At 34.8% G+C, this 24,922-nt stretch overlaps 2 protein-coding genes and 1 pseudogene across 3 annotated transcripts; 2 read left to right on the top strand and 1 right to left on the bottom strand.

The window, feature by feature from the left end:
* Positions 1-17: 17 nt before the first annotated feature.
* LOC125878038 (homoserine kinase-like) lies at positions 18-1,658 on the top strand. The gene has a single exon (XM_049559341.1). It carries the CDS (start codon positions 144-146, stop codon positions 1,239-1,241), a length of 1,098 nt encoding a protein of 365 aa, XP_049415298.1. The 5' UTR covers positions 18-143; the 3' UTR covers positions 1,242-1,658.
* Positions 1,659-2,254: 596 nt separating this feature from the next.
* On the bottom strand, positions 2,255-9,182 carry LOC125877948 (monosaccharide-sensing protein 2-like; annotated as a pseudogene). The gene is made up of 8 exons (XR_007447660.1): positions 9,162-9,182; positions 8,939-9,072; positions 8,697-8,726; positions 8,458-8,509; positions 7,608-8,180; positions 5,156-6,084; positions 3,632-3,819; positions 2,255-2,801 (listed from the first exon to the last, which is right to left on the bottom strand). The product of XR_007447660.1 is annotated as a monosaccharide-sensing protein 2-like (transcript).
* A 4,126-nt stretch (positions 9,183-13,308) lies between these two features.
* On the top strand, positions 13,309-17,638 carry LOC125878054 (mitochondrial phosphate carrier protein 1, mitochondrial-like). Its single transcript, XM_049559342.1, has 6 exons — positions 13,309-13,600; positions 14,726-15,075; positions 15,161-15,204; positions 15,726-15,940; positions 16,028-16,152; positions 17,317-17,638. Exons 1-6 carry the CDS (start codon positions 13,463-13,465, stop codon positions 17,372-17,374), a joined length of 930 nt encoding a protein of 309 aa, XP_049415299.1. The 5' UTR covers positions 13,309-13,462; the 3' UTR covers positions 17,375-17,638.
* The last annotated feature ends 7,284 nt before the right edge of the window (positions 17,639-24,922 follow it).

Raw genomic sequence — 24,922 nt, 5'->3', positions numbered from 1 at the left:
GGTATAAGAAATGAGTAAAGAAAGTAGAAGGAGATTGAGTACCTTCCAAATGTTAGCACCTTATCTTGTGGGAGAGAAATTTAAGAGTATTGAATTTTTAGCTTTGATGTTGGCAGTCTGGCATCAACAAAATAGTTGTTGCAATGGCCGTATTATGTCAGTCTCCCCTGAATTTGAAGCTCATCACCTCTTCCTCCTCCTCCTCACGGAATCGCACTGCCAATCCCTCCTTCAGATTAAATCTCTCCGCTCACTCCCGCAGTGAGCCCTCACCCGTTTTCACCTCTGTCAAGTCCTTTGCTCCAGCCACCGTTGCCAATCTCGGCCCTGGTTTCGACTTCCTTGGTTGCGCTGTCGATGGCATCGGCGACTTCGTCACTCTCCGCCTTGACCCCAACGTCCACTCTGGCAAGGTCTCTATTTCTGACATATCCGGCGCCGGAAAGAAGCTCAGAAGAAACCCTCGCTGGAATTGCGCTGGCATCGCCGCCATCTCTGTCATGAAGATGCTCAACATTCGATCGGTGGGCCTTACTCTCTCCCTTCACAAGGGCTTGCCCTTGGGCAGTGGTCTCGGGTCCAGCGCCGCTAGTGCAGCTGCTGCTGCCGTGGCGGTCAACGAGCTTTTTGGCCGCCCACTGACCCTGACTGACCTCGTGCTTGCTGGGTTAGATTCGGAATCCAAGGTCTCCGGTTACCATGCAGACAATGTGGCACCTGCTATTATGGGGGGTTTCGTATTGATCCGGAGTTACCATCCTCTTGAATTAATTCAGTTGAACTTCCCTCATGAAAAGGACCTCTTCTTTGTGCTGGCGAATCCAGAATTTGAGGCCCCAACAAAGAAAATGAGGGAGGCACTGCCGCAAGAGATAACCATGTCCCATCACATTTGGAACTGTAGTCAGGCAGGTGCATTGGTGGCGTCCGTGCTGCTGGGAGACGTGTCTGGTTTTGGTAAGGCACTGTCCTCCGATAAAATAGTGGAGCCAAGAAGAACACCACTAATTCCAGGAATGGAGGGAGTGAAGAAGGCAGCAATGGAAGCAGGGGCTTTTGGCTGCACCATTAGTGGAGCTGGGCCCACAGCAGTAGCGGTGACTGACAATGAGGAGACAGGGAGAGAGATTGGGCAAAGAATGGTAGAGGCTTTTCTGGAACATGGCAAGCTGAAGGCCTTGGCAATGGTGAAGAAGCTCGACCGTATTGGTGCCAGGCTTGTCAGTAGCCAACCCATATGATTTCTGCACTAATTGTCAAGCTGTTTGTTCCCATATGCTTAGGGATTGTGATCGTCAGAGACTGATCATTTCGCTGCTTGAACTGCCAAATAATGGAACAACTCCATGTTGTATTTGTGCCGCCTTCGGCAAATTGTGACATTAGCAGGAAAAAGGGGCATTGCGTGATGCCTCAAGCGTTGTTTGGTTGTCATGCAAGCAACAAGAGTGAATGCTATCAACTCATCTAAAAGTAGAATCTGCATTATCTTAGTAAAATTATATACTAGCATTCATTTTGCTTTAAGGAATCTTTCCTATCCATGCAACATCTGCTAACTTTGAAGAATCTTATTGAACTTCCATTTGCCTCAACTCTGATTTTGCTCATATTTGAGCTACACTGCACTAGATAGAACAGCTGCAAACCTTCCGCACTAGTAATAGTATACCTTCTTTTTTTCTTTCCTGAACATACCTCACAAAAGAGGTGACGAATGCATTTGGACATGAATTGGTTACTACTTTTTTTTTAATTAAAGAATAGTTTTAAGACAAGTTGAAAAAGAGTAGAGTATGAACATGATAACATAGTTGAATTTTACTGGTTAAACTTGAAAAACTCAGTAAGAAATTGTTCTTCAAACTTTAAATCTCATAGTTCCAAGTTTGACGTTGAAATAATGAGCAATTTGATAAACAAATACTTATTTGAAATAATAATCTCCCGATATGTGGTGCAAGGAACTGAGGACATCCAATGCAAAACTGTCAGGCCAACCGATCAAGGAGATAACAGTGATTAATGGACCTTTGCGATTCATAAGTTTTTTCGTTTAATCACCATAAGTTATACTTAAAACAAAGCTAACACCTTTGCAGCATTTCAGCAGAGCTTTACACAAGCATGAACACTAATCAACTGACCAATACTCAAACCAAACATGGATAACTGGACATAGAAATGTGGAAACTACAGTTGCAATCGACAGGATACGGGTCTTATAACTCATTTAAAAAATCTTTTTACTGTTTCTACACAACTCACAAAACTGAATAGCAAACACCACTTTATCAGAGAATGGAACCTTAAAACAAAAGCAACTTCAAGGCAACATGTTGTCAAACGGTCAACATTAGTTGTTACCAGCAGCAGCAGCCTGCTTTGCACCAAGAGCAAAGAACTCCGAGATCACTTCAAGAGGCATCCCCTTGGTTTCAGGCACTTTCAAGAAAACAAATATCCATGATATAACGCAGACGATAGCATATATGCCAAATACACCAGCAAGACCAATAGAAGACAGCATGACAGGTAGTGTGTAGATAACAATAATATCCCCAATCCAGAACACTAGGGCACATATGGCAATGCAAATTCCTCGGATCCGAGTTGGAAATATCTCTGAACAGAGTATGTTGGGAATGGGCCCGAACCCCATAACAAATGAGCAGAAGTACAAAACAACACAGACTGTAGATATAGCAGCCTTTGCAACAGTCCCCATAGTCACTAAACTTCCAATGACCAAAACAATGAGGGCTATTATTAAGATTGGAATTGTGCCTAGCAGCAGACTCCTGCAATATAACAATACACAGAAAGGCAAGGGTAGTAATCAGATTTGCAGGACTGGAACATAAGGACAATAGAGCATCCACTCACTTCTTATTCAGCCTTAAGCACAAGTAACCATTCAATGCTAAAATCTACTATACATACGAGGGAAAAAAAGGATGCTAAGGTCTATTCAGTGACAAGCACTGTGGAGGAGAAGTTTATACATTTGCCAAAGCAAAACGTACAAACAAAGATGTATGAGAGAGCTCGTCTTAAAATGAGCCGGAACGCTTCCGAGAGGCAATGAAACTTGCTTGTACTCTAGTACTCTAACTTGAAGCAGGTCAGACAGCAAAATTGAAGGGATTTGAATCCTTTCTCCCCTCATGAGAGGACTATAATTTAGTGCATTTGAAGGTTCTTTTTCCTTATATGCTCAGACCCTGGTTTGAATGGGAAGCCTCCCACTAAATCCTGCTACCATTATATTTTTCCAGTGCTAACAATGGCAAAGCACACCCAGCCTTCCATCTATTAAAGCAGAATTTTTGCTATATCTCCATCACTCCATCTCGATCTAGCAAACAGTCTAATGCAGTGGAGATGCATTGAATCCAAATTCCAGGCACGTTTATTGACGCACAGTTTAGACCTTTAAAGAGAGAAGGGGGTGAAGAGAAACACCTCACAATTGGAGATGAGAAATCAAACCAAAATACTATGAGCCATTTGGACAAGGCACTAAAGAGTTAGGAGGAGAAGTGAGTGAATTGGGAGGTTAGTTAAAGAAGCATCATATGAAAAACATCATATTCACTTTTTCCATAGTAGTTACTCAAAAGGAAGTTACCTCCTGCCAGAGATATCCATAAGCCTCATGGCAACGGCTATAGAAGGGAGCATTAAGAAATTTGTGATTGCACTTATCAGCAGAGATGCAGAAGAAGAACTGATGCCTAAGTTTGACAAGAGAACTCCTACACCTGCTTGCTCAAGTATTTGCGGAGTGTAGTACATAACTCCATTAATTCCTGAGAACTGCATGAATAACAACTCCACGTAAGAATGCTTCAAAGAAAAGCAGACACTATTTTGATATAGCATAGATCACCATATTTTGTCCTATTAACCAAGCTAACAGTAGCATTCTTTTCAAGGATGCCAAACCAAGATGTGAAAAAGAAAAATCAGGAAGATATTAGAAGTAGGAATATCTTTAAATTAGTGTCTTTTCAGTATATATTTGGAGGTTAAGTTATGGCACAAAAGAAATATCTAAGTCCGAGGCCATAAAGGACATTGGTCTAGCAGTACGAGCAGCGTTTGCAAATATTCGTATATCAGCAACCAGCATGAAATATAAGGACACTCCCTATTATCGGCAAATGAATATACCATGTCTACTCGAAATTTCTACGTCACTTTTTACACAAAAATAGTGTTATTTCAGTATTTAATTGGAGGTTAAATTAAGTTATAATCTTGACCACCAGGTATAAAGGAAATATTTAAATCTGAGGCCATAAAGGGCAATGGTCTAGCACTGCGAGCAGCACATGTAAGTATTTCATATATCAACAACCAGCATGAAGCATAGGGATACTCCCTCTCTTCAGATAATGAATATACCATGCCTGCCTGAAATTTCTCCATCAATTCTTCTACAAATATCAAAAAAGGAAAAGATAAATAGGTATGTCTTATTCAATTATAATGTAACCAACGAATCACTGCTATTATATTTCGGTCATGCTACCTTACAAAAACTGACACCATTGAACATCACTTTGCATTGACTGAATTCTAACCAATATCCATCTCTGTGAACACTGACCATACATCGCCCTATTTTTATTTTTATTTTTATTTTGATGACACATCGCCCTATTAGTTATCCAGTTATTTTATTTTTTTGGTTCCCACGATCTATAAGAAATGCTCAAGATATATCATGACTGATCACAACTTATCCATGTCATCCCTTGAATAAGATTCAATTCAAGATGGAGAGTCTAATCTCTTATGATTCTGCAGAGAAATTTTCCCAAATTCCTAATCTATCAACAGAAATTTAGGTCGAAGGTGGGAAGACAGATCCAAATAACAAGGTTGGGAAAGAATCTATGTACTACACTTCTTGAAGAAATGAATATGCTTCCCAGTTGACTCTTAGCTGCATAAGATCTTCACTGTTAAGACAGCAATTGCGCCAAATGGATACTCAAAAGATTCTAAAACATAGCAAGAAAGCTACAGATTTCAAATCCATATTTAAGGAGGGAACGTGACCAACCTGCAAAAGAGAAAGACTGTCACAGAAATGTAAGGAAGAAAGACAGCAGTTACATTCTTTTCTAGTAATATTAGCGATTACCTGCTGAAGTATTTGAATCCCCACACCAACAATCAATGCATGCTGGACTCCTGGTTCAAACAAATCTCTCCAACTAGGCCCTTTTCCAGATGCTTCAGACGGATGAATCATAGCTGGTCCAATAGGATGTTGATCCATCAAATCTTTTGAATATAAAGCAGGTTGACTAACCAAAGCAGCAGCACGGACAAATTCACCACCAGCAGGCATATCACCCCCAGCAAGAGAAACTAAAGATCCCCTTCGAATTCCCTGAGCTCCACTCTCATGCAAATATATTCTTTTAAAACCTCCCTCCTTCTTTTCATTATCACTTTCTCTCTCTGTCCATTTCCAAGCAAGCTGCCATCCACCACCAATGCCAGCACTGCCAATTGGTTCACCATCATTACCCTGCATCATGCTAAAAATACTTCCATGGGATAGAGGCAGAACCATGTCCTTTTCCAAGCTTGTTGTCTGACGTGATATAAGTGGGCTCTGCAAATTGTCATCAGATTCTTCAGCTGCAGCCTCAGATGCATAATCGTCGCCCTCAATGGCAAGGTTTTCTTCATCCTAGTTTTCATTTTTTGTTTGATTTCCAGCAACACTAAACATGCTGCCCAGATGTGGAAAGAGCATGCTTCCCTTGCTTCCTGCATCCAGAAGCTTCTCATAAACGCTGCCAAACAGAGCGACAACAGGGTCCATGAGGGGCATATGTGCAAATGTGCTTCCTTGGCGAGATGCAATACCAAGTACACTTTGCCCAGTGACAGGCCGAGCAACCAAAGAGTGTCCCTGTTCAGGCCTAAATAACCTAATTTGATCTTTTTGAGCACTTGGTTCCTGGTCCTCCACAAGTTCATCTGCTGGGCCAACAATGTATTCCTCCACTGATGTTTCTCCACCAACTCCAAGACCCTCAACTAGCAAAGCCATTTCCCCTGTAAACAGAAGTTGCGCCATTATTGATACATGACAGAAGGTAACCTTGCCATTTTCTTAGGAAACCGATGATCACTGATAAACTGACCGACCAGCACTAAAGCCAAATGCAGAAACATGAAAAGTTTACATATACTTTTAAGTGCAAAAGCCAAAATGTCCTATGCATCTTACATGAAAAATTCCATGACTTTTTCCACCTTTACAGAACCAAATAAGTACAATCACCAAATTTACTGTTCCGATTATATGCGTAGGTGAATACTGAACTAAATGACGTAGAATAGTTCACGCGCTTGCCCCATGTAAAAGATAAGCAAGCCTGCTAAAGGCATAACTAAGAAAATAGAAGTATACCCACTCTAACAACTTAAGTTTTTAGATGAGGTGGTCATGCAATTCAACAATTATTACTATTAATAAAATCAATTTAGGAAGTATGGAAAGACCTTGACAACATCTTTGTCCGAGAAAATCCGAACTCCCCAATTTGAGTGCCTTATCAATCTATACTGTATAATGTATCAAAATCCAACATTATCAATCTTGCTATTTCATAAGTTTAAAATTCTGCATCTTTTAATTTGTCAAGAAAGAACTATTCAAGAAGTAGGAGAACATTTGGGGAGCACAACTATAAAAAGATGCCGTATCTCATACTCCTCTTGTGCCAACTCATGTAACACTTTTAACTGGGATTTAAAAACCTGTTTACTACATTAGTATTAAATAAAATATTTAGTAGTTACAAAACTTATGTTAAATAAAATCATTGAGAGACATTTTAAATCAATACTTTAAACCTTTTTGCTGCAGCATCTTTTAAAAAACAACAATAAAAGAATATATCATGCTAAAGTACTCTTGAGAAAAGTTCAAAATCTGATGCTTCAAAGGTGTAAATCTTTCTCAAATGACTTAAATACCGATTACGTTCATTATAGAGCTAATTCAAAAAAACAGAGGAAGAAACAGCAAAGTAGTATTATGAATTTTATAGAAATTAACAATCAAGTTAATTTTTTCATTGACTAAGAAAAAAAATTCAAAGATATTTATTCAATGACTAAGATCACCTCCTATTATTTGTGTCTTTAATTTGAACTTTCCGTTACAAACTAGCCATCCTATAATAACAAGAAAATTTTGTTATTCCGAAACATCCATATGCACTTGTTTTTAGTTTTTATTTTCTTTTTGAGGCAGTATTGTTTACCTGATATATCCAATTCCGAACTCACTTTCTACACATTTTTGTATATGATGAACTAGCCGTATTACTCGATCTTCAATGGCTAGGTTTATAAGGGGAAAAAATCAATTTAGTGAACCTGTCAAGATGCGAACTAATTGTGGGACAATTTGACTCTAGGAAATACGCCAAATTGCTTATGAAAAGCCATCTAAATGCTAGATCATACTCATATCTTTGGGGGGGGGGGGGGGCATTAGTTCTAGGTTGCAATATCTTTTGCAAATTTTATTATACAAATAAAGTCACATACAAATTCCATGAGCTCACCAGAGACATCTTCCTGTCCACGGAGCCTCTGCAAGACCCGCTTTGCATCTAGCATTCGCCCTTTACTCACAAGCCATCTGGGGGACTCGGGCAAGTAAAATATTGTCAATATAAAATACAAAATGGAGGGGATAGAAAGCACACCAAGCATCAGTCTCCAAGTAGGAGAGCTCATCAACGACATGCCAAAAACCATGCAATATGAAAAGAACATGCCAACACAGCCAGTGAACTGAGGTAGAGTGTTCAATAAACCCCTTATCTCTGGTGGTGTTGTTTCAGATATATATATATATATAGGGACAAGAGTAACTGCCAAACCAACTCCAAACCCATTCAAAAGTCTTGCCAAAAGTAGAACATAGATATTTGGAGACCAAAGCATCACAAGGCCACTAACAAAATAAAGAACCGAAGAAGTTATGAGCAAGGGACAACGGCCAAGCCAGTCAGCTATTGCACCAGAGCAAGTTGTAATCAAAACAGCACCAACAAGTGACATGGCAACAATAAGTCCTTCCATGGTAGGTTGTGTTTCTAGATTAAATTCCTTTTTAATGTATAGAATGGACCCTGTATTTTGAAACAAAAATAAGTAGAGAATTATAACCAATTCAAAGATATCAATAAGTAACATATAAGGGAAGAAAAAAAAAGAATGGATAATCTTGTTGAAATTTGAAAAAAATTATGAGAGACACCGGCTGCACAAGGTACCGGATGGCATAGAAAAACAACAATAATTTTAAGAGGAAATATGGACTAACATCATGATTACTAGCAGTGTTAAGTAGAATTTCACAAGTAAAAAATCAGTATTGAAGAGCTAGGCCATATGGGAAAAGATTACCAGCTATAGTGGCATTGTCCCATCCTTGCAAAAAGCTGCCAATTGCAGCAGCCAGTGGCGGAGCCACCCTACCTTTAGGGGGTCATCCGACCCCCCTTCGGGGGAAAATTATATTATTTTTACATGGTTAAAATATTTTTTTATGTATATATAGCAGATGTTGAACCCCTTAGGCTACTTCGTGTGTCTATTTCTTCAGATTTTGAACCCCCAATTAAAAATTCTGGCTTGGCAGCAGCAACCGCTACAAGCACATCTCCACTCATTTCCTTTAAATACCAAACAAAACAAAACAACACTGCTGGTTATTCTTATTGATGATTATAGATACCTTTCAATAGAAAGAGTAAAAGATTTCACCAACTTTGTTATAGTTAGAACTTAGAGCGATTCAGCAACTTTTTAAAACTGGAATATGTAGAATTAAAAAGAGGGGGCGTAAGCATCAATGAAAAACACAGACCAAGCATGAAGCTTTTACCTGAAAAACGTTTAAGTGAGTCGAGAGGAGGAAAAGGGGATTCAAGAAAGCGGAATCACTCGACAAGTTTGAGAGAAGAATCAGAAACCATAGGAAGCTGTCGATCGTCGGATTTAAAATCAAGCTAGCTGCACCTGAATTTCAGAAAACAAAACAGGGTTTTGGTTTTGGGAATTAGGAAAGGAACGAAAAAGTAAAGCAAGTGAAGTAGAAAAAATTATACTGTACTAATTTAATTCAGAGCCCTTTTTTAGTGCGACACCTGCCAACACGCTGTCCTGATGATTTTGAACGGGAAAATTAAAGTAGGTATTATCGAGTAGTAGTAGTGAAAAAAAAATACAAAAATAGATTAGGAGGGTTTAACCATTGATTAATTGATTGATGTCCCTTCTGCATCTAATCTGTCTTCGGTGAATCTCCAGCTACTTCTGCATCATCCTATCTATATTACCTTAAAAGCATGAACTCCTAACTGAAATGTTAAATTACTATAATATTCCTAACTTAGGTTGTGACTTTTTTCAAAGGGTTGTGATTTTTCAATGAGTTATGACTTTTCCAAAGAATTGTGACTTTTTCAAATAGTTGTGACTTTTTTAATAAGTTGTGACATTTCCAAAGGGTTGTGACTTCTTGGAAAGGTCATGAATTTTCAATAAGACACAAAAAAATATTTGTTCATACTACCCTTTGTTACTATAAATAGAGGGGTTTCCTCTCATTTTTCAGCCACAATTTTTTTTAATCTTCTGCTCTTCTTCTTCTACTTGCATTTTAAAAAAAATTGTGTGATTTTATTGTCACTGAGTGAGTTCGAAGTTTAGCGTAATATGAGGTACCACTATTCTGATGAAGTAAATTGTTCTATCGTAAGAGGGTACATTCCATAACCTCGGGTACTTGAGGAAAATAATTCTGATGATATAATATTTATTTTTTTCTTAGTATATACAATAGTATGTAGTGTTCCAATATATGAAGTTAACATGATGTAGTCTAAATTCATTTGTTTTTGTTAACAATTTCTCTTGTGATGTAGATATATGCTTTTGAATATCTTTATTAAAATTTATTAAGCTTCGCAAGATTTAGAGAATTGTCACGATTTGTTTTTTGATGCTCAAGACAAAAGAATGACTTTATTTATTAATGTTACTTATGTGATTTAGATTGTTAGGTTGTTTGCTTCAAAATAATTATTACTATATAAACATTTCCCTTTTTATATTATTGAATTACTATTTCTTAATATTAAGTATTTTCGACGAAAAAAACTTTATATGACTTGTAATAATGTCAGTTGAAGTTGTATTAGTTTAATTTTTATTGTAGTCTAAATTCATTTGCTTTTGTTAACAATTTGTCTTTTGAAGTAGATATATGCTTCTGAATATCTTTTTTCAAAATTATTCAACCTCTCAAGAATTAGAGAAGTGTCACGATTTGTTTTTCTGGTGCCCAAGACAAGAGAATGACTTTATTTATCAATGCTACTTATGTGATTTAGATTGTTACGAAGCTTGCTTCAAAATAGTTATTACTATATAAACATTGCTTTTTTGTTTTATCGATTTACTATTTCTTAATATTTCAGTATTTTTAACGAAATAAAAGTCCATCTGACTTATAATAACGCCAATTGGTGTTTTTATTAGTTCAATTTTTATTGTAGTATAAATTCATATATCCCTAACTTAGGTTGTGACTTTTTCGATGAGTTGTGACTTTTTAGATAAGTTGTGTCTTTTCCAAATTGTTGTGACTTTTTTAATAAGTTGTGACTTTTCCAAAGGATATGACTTCTTGTAAAGGTCATGACTTTTCGGATAAGACACAAAAAATGTTTGTTCATGCTACACTTTGTTGTGATTTTATTGTCGTTAAGTGAGTTTGAAGTTTAGCGGAATATGAGGTACCACTATTCTAATGAAGTAAATTGTTCTATCATGAGAACAAATATTCATTAACTTCGAGTACTAGAGGAAAATAATTCTGATGATATAATAATTATTTTTTTGCTTAGTATATACAATAGTATGTAATGTTCTAATATATGAAGTTAACATGATGTAGTCTAAATTCATTTGTTTTTGTTAACAATTTCTCTTGTGATGTAGTTATATGCTTCTTAATATCTTTTTTAAAAATTATTGAACTTCTCAAGAGTTAGAGAATGATTTGTTTTTTGCTGCTCAAGACAAAAGAATGACTTTATTTATCAATGCTACTTATGTGATTTAGATTGTCAAGTTGTTTGCTTCAAAATAATTATTAGTATATAAACATTACCCTTTGTTTTATTGATTTACTATTTCTTAATATTTAATTATTTTTGATGAAGAATGGTTTATATAATTTGTAATAACGCCAGTTGAAGTTTGTATTAGTTTAATTTTTATTGTAGTCTAAATTTATTTGTTTTTATTAACAATTTCTCTTGTGATGTAGAATTATATTTCTAAATATCTTTTGTGCAAAGCTTATAATTCAAATCTTTGCTTAAATTTTCTAAATTGATAATCACGTGCAACGCACGTATCGAAAAACTAGTATATACTAAAAGAATAAGAAAAAGTAACTACTTTAACTAATACGTAACATAATAGTAATAAGAATCCAACATAAGTGATTACAACGCTCGGAACTGTGTTCACTGGCGAGTGAAATGACGGCGGACATATTTTTCTTGTTTTTTGGGGGGAAATTAAGCATATCGACCTTCTGGGTTTCAAAATCACACTACATTTATTATCCCTGGCCCATCTACACATTTCGAATTTCAACATTCAAACAAGTCTATCTTTAATCGTAAATTTTTCATATATTTTTTAAAGGGAAAAAGCTTAAATATGCCATTGAACTTTCAGAAAATGCTCATTTTATGTCATCCATTAAAAGTTTGGCTCATTTATGTCATTACCGTTTAAGAAAAGGCTCATCATTATTTTTTAACAATGGTTTTGCAAAACCATTTGTTACACGTGACCAATTATAATTCGGCCACGTCATTAATTTTTTTTTATAAAAAAATTTGAAATTCTGAACAAAAATTGAATTATAATTCGGCCACGTCATTAATTTTTTTTATAAAAAAAAATCAAAATTCTGAACAAAAATTGAATTAAAAAAAATAATGGCGTGGCCGAATTATAATTCAATTTTTATTCAGAATTTTGAATTTTTTTTATAAAAAAAATAATGACGTGGCTGAATTATAATTGGTCACGTGTAAAAAATTGTTTTGCAAAACCACTGTTAAAAATAATGGCATGAATGAGCCTTTTCTTAAACGGTAATGGCATAGATGAGCCAAACTTTTAACAGATGACATAAATGAGTCTTTTCTGAAAGTTCGATGGCATATTTGAGCCTTTTCCCTTTTTTAAATATTTTGAATTATCAATTATTGTGACTTATAGTATTTTTTATGTAGTTTACAAATATATAAATTTCATTTTGAAAAATTTAAAGATTTCATGAGTAAATTCCCGGTCAAACTTAAATTATTTAACTCTTGAAAAGTGAAATGTGTCACATAAATTAGGACAGTGAGAGTACATTTTTTCCCCGTACAAATGTAATAGGCAACAAATATAAATTTTCTCTCTTTAGTTTTCTTAGGATAAAAACGGTTAGGTTATTAAAAGAGTATATTAGTAGTGTTTGTATTAATTATACATAGTATTTGGTTTTGTGTATTAAAAAAAGGAAAAATTACAGAAATTTCACCTTTTAGTTTACTTATTACCATTATCCCTTATAAGTTTTACAAATTTCCAAAATTCCTCATTTTCGCGCATCAGATCAATGTATCAGCGCTTATATTATTGTATCTCGTGCATCAGATTAGTGTATCATGTATAAAATGTAATGTATCTTACATAACGATTAATGTATCTCGTGCATCAGATTAATGTATCAACGCTTACATTATTGTATTCGTTTGAGGGATTTCTGTAATTATAAACTTCTAAGGAATAGATTGTAATTTTGCCTTAAAAATATGTGATTTCTGTAATTTGCCCTTAAAAATAACCTATATTGTGTAAAAATAATTATTTTTGAAAAATACCCTTCACAATTAGAGTAAAGTGTCAAAAATATATCTAAATTATCTCTTTTTTTAAGTTAAAGTTATATTCTAATTTTTTTTTTTTTTTTTGAAGATAGTGATACATTAATTTTTAACCTTTACCCAATATCAATAATTTATTTAATTTTTGTCTATATGAAATGTGATGTGATAATTACGTATGTATGAAATTAAGAAAAGAAAAGTGGTAGTGAAATTAGGTGTCTATTTAGTTGAGGTGTGCGGTCACTCCGCCCATAAATGACCTTGGATTTGATGGCAATAGTCTCCCATCCCATGTATACATCGTAGAGCGGCTGGTTGACATGAGAAACGTGGACATTTTTGGAGCAACAGAAATTTCTTGGCCTCCAAACTTCCAAGTTTTATTTGAGCACCACCACCACTATATATATAGCGTGTTTCTGCTAATCAATTAGGTGCTGAAAATGGAAGGTGAAAGGCTGTTCGAGGTCGAGGAGTTCTCGGCTGGGTATTACGGTCTCTGTACAGCTGGAGGAATGCTCAGCGCTGGCATTACTCATCTCGCCATTACTCCTCTCGATGTCTTGAAGGTTAACATGCAGGTAATTACACATCCAATTTATTTTTCTCTGACTTAATTATTCAATTCACCGCATTCAAAAACCCCAAAGTCCTCTTTTCCTGTCTCCTTCTACAACTACTTATTCCTTTAGCCTTGAATCATCTTCCTTAAGAAAATAATTAGTGCTTAACATTTGCTTTCCGTCTCGATGTCAATATATGGATTGTGCATGTATTGTTAGTTTAAATACTATATTTGTTTTGACAGTTACTTTAATTTTATTGTATTGTATTCTTAAATCCATCGTTACATAATGACGAGAAGTCCCAGAACAATTTGGTGTGATGTCTAATTTTGTGATAACAGTACGATACAACATGAAACCATATGTAACAACCATCCCAACAAAGTGTAAAGATACTTTGAACCTCACTTACAATAAATGGCTGTATGTTGACTTTGTTGTTTGATTGACATCACCAAAGTGCTATGACAGTGACATAAGATTTAGATGCACGTGTGACTGTTTTCTAGTAATTGTATACTGTGGATCTTTCTTATCTATAGAGGTCGAATAGCAAACTACACATTTTCCAACACCACAATCTTCTTTAGTTTTGTGGATTGTTTTCAATAGGTTCATCTTCTGACACTCAATAGATCAAAATATAAAAGAAAACTTACTCCAATTAATACTGGTAAAGAGAAAGGAATAAAACTTATGAGGCTAGGATTAAAGAGAACTTGTTTCATGGATTGTCTAATTATGTACTTTGCAAACCTTCACTAATAAATTGCTCCTATATGTTAAGAAACAAACTCCAACTCTAAGATTCTTTCTGATGGCGTTCTTCTGGTATGTCTAATGTTTAGTTGTTTATTTTGTTTTCTTTGCCTGATCTGGTAATTGGATACTCCAGGAGCTGGATACGTGCCTGTATTTATTCTGTTCAAATGATCACATGTCTTGATTTCAAGCCATTGAACCTCGCGACTTCTTTACAACAGTCTTGCACTAGAACACACAACTTTCTTTCTTGTAACATATCTATAAACTCCATGTGTCACTGTGCCTCATGACAAACAAACTAAAATTAAAGGGTGCCAAAAGAGGAAGTAACTTGCCTAATCTAGTATGTTTTGATAATACCTTTATTTGCTTTAGGTGGACCCTCTCAAATACCGAGGCATTTCATCAGGGCTTATAACACTATGGAGAGAGCAAGGCCATTCTGCTCTCTGGAGAGGTTGGTCAGGGAAACTATTCGGATATGGAGTTCAAGGAGGATTTAAATTTGGTCTTTATGAATACTTTAAAAGGTCCTATTCTGAATTGTTAGTTGATCAACGTAGGAGTGTTATATTCTTCCTCAGCGGTGCTTCAGCTCAAGTATTTGCTGATGTGGCCCTCTGTCCCTTTGAAGCTGTCAAAGTTCAGGTCCAAACTCAGCCTCATTTTGCCAGGGGATTAACTGATGGATTTCGCAAATTGTATGTGAATGAAGGCCTTTCAGGGTAATGTCCAAGAAGTATGCATTGTTTGTTTTATTGCTATCCACCTTGCACATTGATGCTGAAGTTTGTTTTTGCTTCATTGTAGCTTTTACAAGGGACTCTTTCCACTTTGGGGGCGTAATCTTCCATGTAAAATCTTTACTTAATTTAGTCTTTTCTATCATCTCTCCCACCACCCCTCATTTTCCTTCATGTTGTCATTCAGAAGTGTTGTGGGGCTTTCCTGGTAAAGTTTACTCATATCAGTGTCCTTGGGTAGGATAGAGTGGAGTAATAAGTGTGCATTTTGTGTATCCTGTAGATTTCTTGCCCTTAAACTTATCTATTATTTACCATTGAAAAGTGGCATTTGGCATCATGTGGCTGCTGCATAGGATCTTCTTGTTGCTTCAGTTCTTCATTTACTGTCTGGCTTTCTTTATCATCGGCTACTATACAAGTTTGCATGTAGTACAAAATATAGTGGCCTGGCCTTGCTCACAATTTCTAGAATGTGATTATTAATCAAATTTGGCTTTGAAGTCTTGCTGCATATAGATGCACTATACAATATGATAATCACATTACCAGTTGTGGTTTGCCAATGTCTGTGTTTCTGCTTTTAGAGATTGTAATTATGACTTTCTATGTGCTTCCCCTTCTGTTGGCAGTTTCCATGATCATGTTTTCGACATTTGAGCACTCAGTAGATCTGATGTACCGGAAGGTCATACAGAGAAGGAAGGAAGATTGCTCAAGAGCCGAGCAACTCGGTGTGACATGCTTATCAGGTTATGCTGCTGGATCTGTTGGTACTGTAATATCTAATCCCGCTGATAATATTGTCTCATTTCTTTACAACAGAAAGGCTGAGACAGTTAGACAGGTAAAACTTCTGTCAAATAGTATGTATGATATTCAAGTGTAGTTGAAAAAATCTAATTAGTTGGAAAAAATGACATGATGTTTTCAGGCTATTAAAGAGATTGGACTTGTTAATTTGTTTACGAGAAGTCTTCCTGTTCGAATCACACTTGTGGGCCCTGTTGCGACTCTGCAATGGTTTCTCTATGACACAATTAAAGTGTTAACTGGACTGTAAGTTTACTACTATTCTCTTTCTGTAGTTCTCGTATAGTTCTTTCCAAATGCTCGTTTATTTTTGTGCCTTCACTTGTGAGCTTATTTGTCCATTGAACTTAGCTATTTGAATACTGTTGGTGTAATATACCACAAATATAAATTATAGTTGAAAATAAAATGAAAAAATTGAATAAACAAATATTTAGGCTGAGACGTGGATATTTCGCTCTCTTTAAGGAGATTCAAGCCCATTGCGGCATAATCTACACCAATCCAGCAATATGTCTCTTGACTTGTCTCCTCCAGGATACAACAACCCAACAACGTCGTACAGACTTCCTTCAACATATAAATACTCTCTTTTATACATAATTAATATAGTTAAAGACTTAGAATATTTTTTGTCTCTCAACTCTCTCTTTCACTACTATCCACTACAATATTTTTCACACTTAAACATTTTTCTTACTACACTTCACAAAGGAAGAAGCGTCACTATTTATAGGTGAAAAAATCTTCCATATTAATCAATATGTAGAGTGAGGGGTAGTAATGTGGGTAGATGAATGTGATAGATGTTACATAAGTTACAAGAAACTAATGGTCATATGAATTACAAGAAACTAATGATCATAAGAGTTACAAGAACTAATGGTCATATAAGTTACGAGAATCAATAGTCATCTTCTACCACAATTTATACCCATTAACATATGCACTTAATATTTTATTTTAATAATAAAATGCATATACACCACCAAATACTACTGGCGGAACTGGGGAAGGATGTGTTTCCTTTATTATTGTCATTATTGCTCTTACAACCGGCTTTGTGCTTTTGGACTTGAAAAATTCATAAAGAAACTATGATAAGAAGATTGGTTTTAGCTCCAAATATTAATGGTGAATATGCTCATCAAGATGCTTACAATTTTGCAAAACCTGAAATCAAGTGACTCGCTTAACTTTAGGTATAAGAGTTCCTTGATGTGACAATTATAACTTTAGGTATAAGAGTTCCTTGTGCAGATAAATTTCATGAATAAATAAAGGAAAGTAAGGACTCCAACGTAAAATTGTTGAGGTTCTATGTAGAATTGAAGTAGTGGATGCTTGCTGCTTATTAAAGATGTTTGATTCTGTGTTCTGCTAAAATATTGTATTGCGTGTAACCTGCAGGCCAACAAGTGGGGGGCTTACCCGACATGAGAAGGATCCTAACTTACTCAGACAATAAATAACGGCTCCCTCAGAAAGAGTCATGTGAAGTGTGGTGGCCTCAATCACCTTCCTTGGCTTGTTCAGTTGTCTCCTTGTCAGTAGTTATCTGATTTCCATCTGGTTGCGACTTGTAAATATGACTTAGAAGAGAAAATAGAAAAGGATGACTTTGCAATTGCCACGCACTGCTTCGGGTCTCAGATTTCATTTGTGACCCCTTGGATCATTGTTATTCATTGTTTCATAATGTATTGTATTATATTATACTATATTGTATTGTACTGTATGGTAGATACAATGTTTGGCTAGATGGTTTTGTTTGTTGTTAATTAATGACATTTTTTATTGTTTGGTTTGACCATATCGTGCTATTGTAATTTATAAATTTATTAAAATGACCTTAATTATTCTAGGGTAGAGGTTTGATAAGGATTAAATAATATAGGATAAATGGTAAAATAGTATTATGAAATATTAAGTAAGATATAATTAGCAAAATAAATTAAGTAACAACGGGAACACGTCAAATCGGTTGTTCCATAAAATGGGGGTTTTCATTTTTACGTAATAACAAAATTTAACAATACAATATACATTTTAAGTAACCATCAAAACAAACATCGCGTATATATATAACAATGATCCCAGGGTAAAAGGGAAATTACACTCTACTCGTTTATTTGGATTCAGAAAAAGAAAAGAAAGATTTCAACTAGTTGGACGTGTCACGAAGGATAGTCCTCCTTATTACTCCAAGTAATAGCTGTTGTCTAAATGGGACACGGATAGTCGTTGGTGACCGCATGTAAATATCTTTTTGACTTGTGATAATCTATTTATTTTTGTCATATTTGGTAAGCGTGGCTGGCTACTGGCTACTGGACTGAGGCCAATTGCCAAAGCCAGTGGACCAATAATTTTGGATGTTACTATTAAAAGACAGCAAGAGTGGTTAGCAATGACTAAGATAGAGTTGAATAGTCCCCAATTGCCCTTTTCACTCACTTTTTCCTGGTTAAATAAATTTTTTCGTATTTTATCCCCCAAATCATCATTCAATACATAATATTAAAAATGGAAAAGGGTCAAAACTAATTTTTAATTATTTGAAATAGGTCAAATATACCCTTCAATAATATTTTGGCTCAAAATTAGTCTTCCCGTCTTACTATTGGATCACTTTTACCCTTTCTTTTAACGGAATAAGATGTGACATCCAATGTGTAAATTATAATGCCACATAAACGTCCACCTAAGCACATCCACCCCACCCATTAAAAAACCCAGGAGACTGAACACCGGCGTCAACCGTTTTTTTTCTCATCGGGATAAAGGAATCCCTTTGTCTCCGGCGAAGGAGACTAAACACTGCGTTATAACTAATCATCTCATTCGGATAACGGATCTTCCTTATTGCCGGAGACGGTAACTGAACAGTGGTGGTAAAAGACTAAAATCATTGATTCTTTCATCCGGATAACGGATGTCCATTGTCATCGGAGTTGAAGAAGGCACAAAGCTGTCAAAATCAAGTAAATAGTCGGTGTCATCTAACGACATTGACACAAACAACAATAATAACATAACAATCCACTGATTTCTATAAACCTCTGTACTATTAAACGCTGCCAACCGTTAGAACGAGTTGATGATTTTTTTCGCCCATTATCTTGTTCGGAGCAATAGTTTGAAAAATCATAGCACCCTTGGCATTTTCAACAAGATCCCTACAACGGTACCGTCGAGGAACAACATAGTGACGACAATCGTAATAGAAATCGTCAGGTTGCAAGAACAAAGCTATATCAAAAGGCACAAAAATGGGGAAAAAAAAGAAAAGAAGTCAAACTTAACAACTCCGGCCGTTTGATGGTTAACACAGTAGCAGTTGTTGACACCCAATTTTGACCCTCCACAATTTAATTAATTTTCAAGCTTTTTCAATTTCAAATAATTTGAAATAATTGTTTTCAAAAAAAAAAAAACTTTCAAAATCATTTTCAAGACATTTTGCAATTTTTCATATAGGTTATATGTTTTTATATTTATAATAGATATATTTATATATTTTTCATTTTTAATTGAATATTTGAGAAAATCAGTTTACCAAAAAATAATGTTTTAATTGAGTATGTTTTATTTCTCTAAATAAAATATAATAATAACTAATTCATGAGTTACTGTATATTTCAAAGTAATTATTTTATTTTGTTAAATTAAAAAGCTCGATTAACTAATTAAAATTTACATCAAATCGCATTCTTCGAATTCAATTTCTCGATGAAATACATTTATTTGAATCCAATTTTAAGCCCAATTTCTCAATTAACCAGCCCACACCCTTAATTATTTCTCTATTGTCCTAAATTTCTATTCCACGCGCTCCTTTTTCCTATTCTTTCTACTTTCCAGAACTCACGCTCTCTCCCTCACACGTTCCTCTACTCCTTCACAAGAAGAACGACGCGAACCCAACAATTCCAACGAGTCCTAGCCGTGGTTTATCCAATTTTTGGCGAGGAACATCAATTTCATATAGCTGTCCCGTTCGTTCTTTCGTATCCAGCGAGGAGTACGAATTCAAACGGTGACTCGTCCTTCTTATTTCTTGTCAATTCTTTTTCTCTCGATTTTACCCTCTCTAGTACCATTCGAGGTTTCCAAGCATATTCTAAAAGAATTTCGAATTCACAGTAGTCCCACATCAAAAATCTTTCCAAATTTCGTGAGATTTTAGGTCCTATAAATAGGCCTTCTCTTCACTGTTCAAGGGGAGTTTTTTGGGAGGCGAGAAAAGGAACACCCAGCTAAGTGTTTTAGGAGTTCTTATTTTTCGTCACTGAAATTTTGTTGATTTGCGGCTATTTTGAGTCGGAGTGGTGTTGGAATTCGTCACGTTCAAACTTGTTGTCCGGTTCGCTTCCCAAAATCAGGTGATCTTCCCTCCCTTTTTTTATTCAGTTATGTTATTTCTTCTTTAGTTGATTGGTAGTGATGGTTTTTTTGGCAGAGGCTATAAATTTGTATTTGTCTTGCTGTGTTATAATAACATGCTTATGTTCATTTTTTTGTTCTGTTTCTTGTTTCTTTAATTCTCTCATCATGTTTAAATTTTGTTTAGCTTCCCTGAGATAGTTTTTCTCTAGCTATTAATATGCATATGAGTTCAATAACTTTTTATTTTATCTTGGACTACTTTGTATAGATCCTTCATGTTGATTTTGGGTGATCTTTTAGTTTTAGTTTTGTTGTTCCATGGGTAGAGTAAGTTTCTTTTCATGTGCGTGCTTCTAGTTGTTGTTCCTGATTAAGTTGGAATAGCTATGTAAAATTGGTCCGCAACTATTCCGTAGTCAAATCTTCATGTCCATTTGATTTGTTGTCTGTTATCTCTCTATTTTAGCTGAGTTCTTGAACCTGGAGTGTATGCTCTTTAGTCTGTTTACTGTTTTATCTTCTCATGCCCTTTTTAATTCATGTTGTACAACTGATGGTTTCCTTCCTTCTCGTTGCCCTCTTTAAATGCATATGATTAAGAATATAAGTCGTTTACTCCTCTACATCAAAATGTTTGGTCTTAAAATGCTATGTTGAACTTGGTGGTTCTTAAATTGCTCATCAATTGTATTGCTGAAGTTTGTCTCTATTTTGCCAAAACTGATTATTTTTAGTATGTCTGTCTTGTCGGAAATTGAATATTGATAGAAATATGGATTGATTTTCTTTCAAGTTTTCTTCAGTTGTATTCCTTTAAAATTTTGGCGGTTGACAACCATTAATTTCTATTCCTTGAAGTTAATCACTGTTGCTAATATCTTATAGTTAAAGTTGAGTTGTGATTAATGGAAACAATTATGTGATCAAGCTAGTCCTATCTTTCTGTAGCTCCATATGTATTGTTTTGACTTCCTGAACTAAACTCCTAATATTGGATTGAATTATATCACTTGTTTGTCATTAAGTCATATTGGTTTTCGCTTAATTGTTTTGCTAATCTTTGTTTCCACCATTTTTCTGTGCATGAACCTTTTTGTTCGAGTCTAATGGAACTCCCTTCCTTGCATTCGTTTCTCTTTGAGTCAACCTCCTTTAAGCCGATTGAAAGGAAGCTAATATTTTTGGATTAAACAGCAAGAAGACAGCACCAGCAGTAGCCTAAAGGGCTAAAAGAGTAGCATTTTCTTGGACTTGAAAGTTAGAAAATGGCACCAGCTGAAGCAGAGTTGCAACTGCCTCAAAAAGCTGAAAAACGAGGAGCAAAATTGGGTTAAAATCCATAATTAATGAGGCAAAGTTGCAGCAGCCTTAAAGTGCTGAATTTAGCATTTTCTTCGACTTAAAAGGTCGGAAAATAGCGCCAGAAGCAGCAGAAAAAGGAGCAGACTAAGGGTCAGGAAGCCCAAATTTTATTCTCTCATTTATATTTAACTCTTTTTATATGGTGTGTTTGCTATGATCTTACTAACTCTTGTTTGTTTTGCCTTTGAACTAGATGAATCCTCACCAGAGTTATGAATGTTATTTCTTAAATCATATCTCTTGTTTCTTATCACTTGTCAAATCGTTTTAAGTTAGACAACTTAAGTTTATTAGAATAACTTAAGAACCTTTCATGTTCTTTCATAGTTATTGAAAAGCTTTAGTCCATGTTTATGAGTTTAAATTAATTGTATAGTTCAAAAACTTGACTATGGATAAAATTTTAAGTTAGGATTATTCTTGAGATTTTGCAAGTTTCAAAAGATTTTTATCTAAGTTTCAAACAGGAATTTTTATAAGTAATTCTTTTTATTTTATAAAATTAGCCAAAATTTTTAAAATTCGTCGGTCAACCGCATGTGCGGATTCTCTAAGATGCTTAAACCCTTCCTTAGAGGATTATTTGAACCCTTACCCGACTTTGATTTTATTTAAAATATTTCCTTTCAAAAACTCTTTTTTCAAATGATTTTCTTAATTTTTCCTAAAAAATTAAGTGGCGACTCCTAAATTAATCATTTTTCCAAAAGGTTAATAAAATAAAGTTGCGAAAAGGTTTCGAAACCTTTAGTTTTCAAAATCGGATCGTAACAGCAGCAACAGTGAATCGTCTTCGATGGTCCAATACACCGTCGATTCCATGGACAGTGAGATGATTGTCCACATAAATGTCAAGTTGCCTGATTTTAAACAAACTCAATTGAATTCTCTGTCAAAGAAATCGATACTTGTCCAATATAACTTTTGAAGAAGAAGAGACAATTGTTATTGAAGAGAGTTGGGTCAATTGACACTGGATAAAAGGTTGACCCAAGTGAGAGAGGTTCTGAGAGTGTGGCAACGAAGGAGAAGAGCGAAAGGGCGAGGCGGGGATGGGCGAATCTTGACGGACAAAATGAAGTTCGGTGGGGGCCAATATAGTGCCAGAGAAATTATTCTTTGTGGAGTCGATGGTGGAAGTGAAGGGGCAGGGTTGGATCATTTAGTGGGTGGGGCGGGTGTGCTTAGGTGGACGTCTATGTGGCATTATAATTTACACATTGAATGCCACATCTTATTCCATTAATGTCACATTTTATTCCGTTAAATGAAAGGATAGAAGTGATCCAATAGTAAGACGGGAAGGGTTGTATTGAGACAAAATATAGTTGAAGGGTATATTTGCTCTATTTCAAATAGTTGAAAAATAGTTTTGACCATTTTCCGTATAAAAAATAATAGTGTAATAAATTAACCATATCAATCATTATTTTTTTAATGATGTCAAGTTTAAATATAACAAGTAAAAATGAACGGATGAAATAGAATAAAGTAAAATTTTACTCTTTTGTCAATGTTTACGCTAATTAGATGTAAATATATAGATTTTGTCTTAATTACTCCCTTTGTTTCAATTTATATGACTTACTTTTCTTTTAAATCCATCTTAAAAAGAATGACACGTTTCTATATTAAATAACAATTTAACCCTTAACAATTTATAGTCACACAAATATCTATCACTTGCTTATTTTTTTATCACAAGTTTCAAACGCCTTTTTTTTAAAACTCTGTGCCTAGTCAAATCAACTCATATAAATGGGACAGACACAAATATCTATCACTCACTTATTTTTTATCACCAGTTTCAAACGTCTTCCTTTATATTTTAAACTCTGTGCCGAGTCAAATTAACTCATATTAAATGGGATAGAGAGAGTATAATCTAAGCATAATAAATTAGAACTCGTATGATTTGATGAAGGGACAATTTGAGAGACCTCCTCTCACGCTTCACTCAATAACATTCACATCCCTCGAGATTTGTGATATTACGCATACCTCCCTTATTTTGATTTTTTTTGTAACAATTCTTTCTAATCTATTTTTCATTAATGCAATAAAATACAATTTGACAAATTTGCCCTTTTCTAATACTCTACTAAATTCCTTTAGTTAATTGTTTTTATCAAAATATCATATTTGATAAATTCTTTTTTTTTTAAATCCTTCGCTCAAAAAATTCTTCTCTTCAAACAGGTCCCAAGTTCTCTTTCTCTTCGGTCTTTTTCTTTGCACGAGTTATTGGTCATCCTTATTTTCTCCTCTGTATACATTGCAACACATAAAGTTCCTCGCGGTTTAATTAGTTTTGGAGCAAAAGTACTGCAATTTTTTTATCCTAGAGGGTATTCTTACGGTTGTGTATCGATTAGTTCAATTTGAAGTATTTGTTTGATTTATCAGTTATCAATTTGTGTATATGTTAAACCGTTATAAAATCATAAATATATTATCTTACCAATTATTGATCATTATCAATTTAGTTATCGGTTTAATCGTTAAGATTTGACATAAAAAAATAATCGTTGAAAATTACTTAAAAACAAGATGACAAACCAAATGAACCATGCACATGATTTGAAAAATTGCATCTTTGATCTGAAGGCAAAAGTACTCATTACCCCCCTGAACTTGAAGCTTTTTATACGGTGTACGCCTAAACTAAATTCCGTTTTAATTACCCCCGAACTTGTTTATTCCTCCGTCGCGTACACCTTTTTTGTCCACCTGGCGTAGAAATTGACAACACACTCTACTAGGCGCATGAGGAAGTGATTTTTTGCCACATCACAAAGCTACAACGGTAAAAAAACGTAAAATCTCCATTTTTCTTTAATATTTGGCATATTTTAAACGAAAAATAGGGCAAAATGTAAATGAAAAGTAAAGGAAACAAAGATTAACACTTATTTGGTAAGAATTTCCGACAAATTTGAAATTCAAGGAGTTCCGCGAAATTAGCCCTTATTCAAAAATAACTTTTAAACGATGAATTTAATATTTAGCATATTTTAAATGAAAAATAGGGCAAAATGTAAATGAAAAGTAAAGGAAACAAAGATTAACACTTACTTGGTAAGAATTTCAGACAAATTTGAAATTTAATCGACCAACTTCACGTCTAGAAAAACCCAAATCCAGAAGGAGTTCCGCGAAATCAGCCCTTATTCAAAAATAACTTTTAAACAATGAATTTTAAATTTAAGAAATTTATTTTTTGCAATATTAATTTATCTAGGTGGCTATTATTTATCCAGGTGGA

This window comes from Solanum stenotomum, chromosome 1, assembly GCF_019186545.1.
Source record: "Solanum stenotomum isolate F172 chromosome 1, ASM1918654v1, whole genome shotgun sequence".
Taxonomy (NCBI): Eukaryota; Viridiplantae; Streptophyta; class Magnoliopsida; order Solanales; family Solanaceae; genus Solanum; species Solanum stenotomum.
This window is presented reverse-complemented; position numbering and strand designations above follow the sequence as displayed.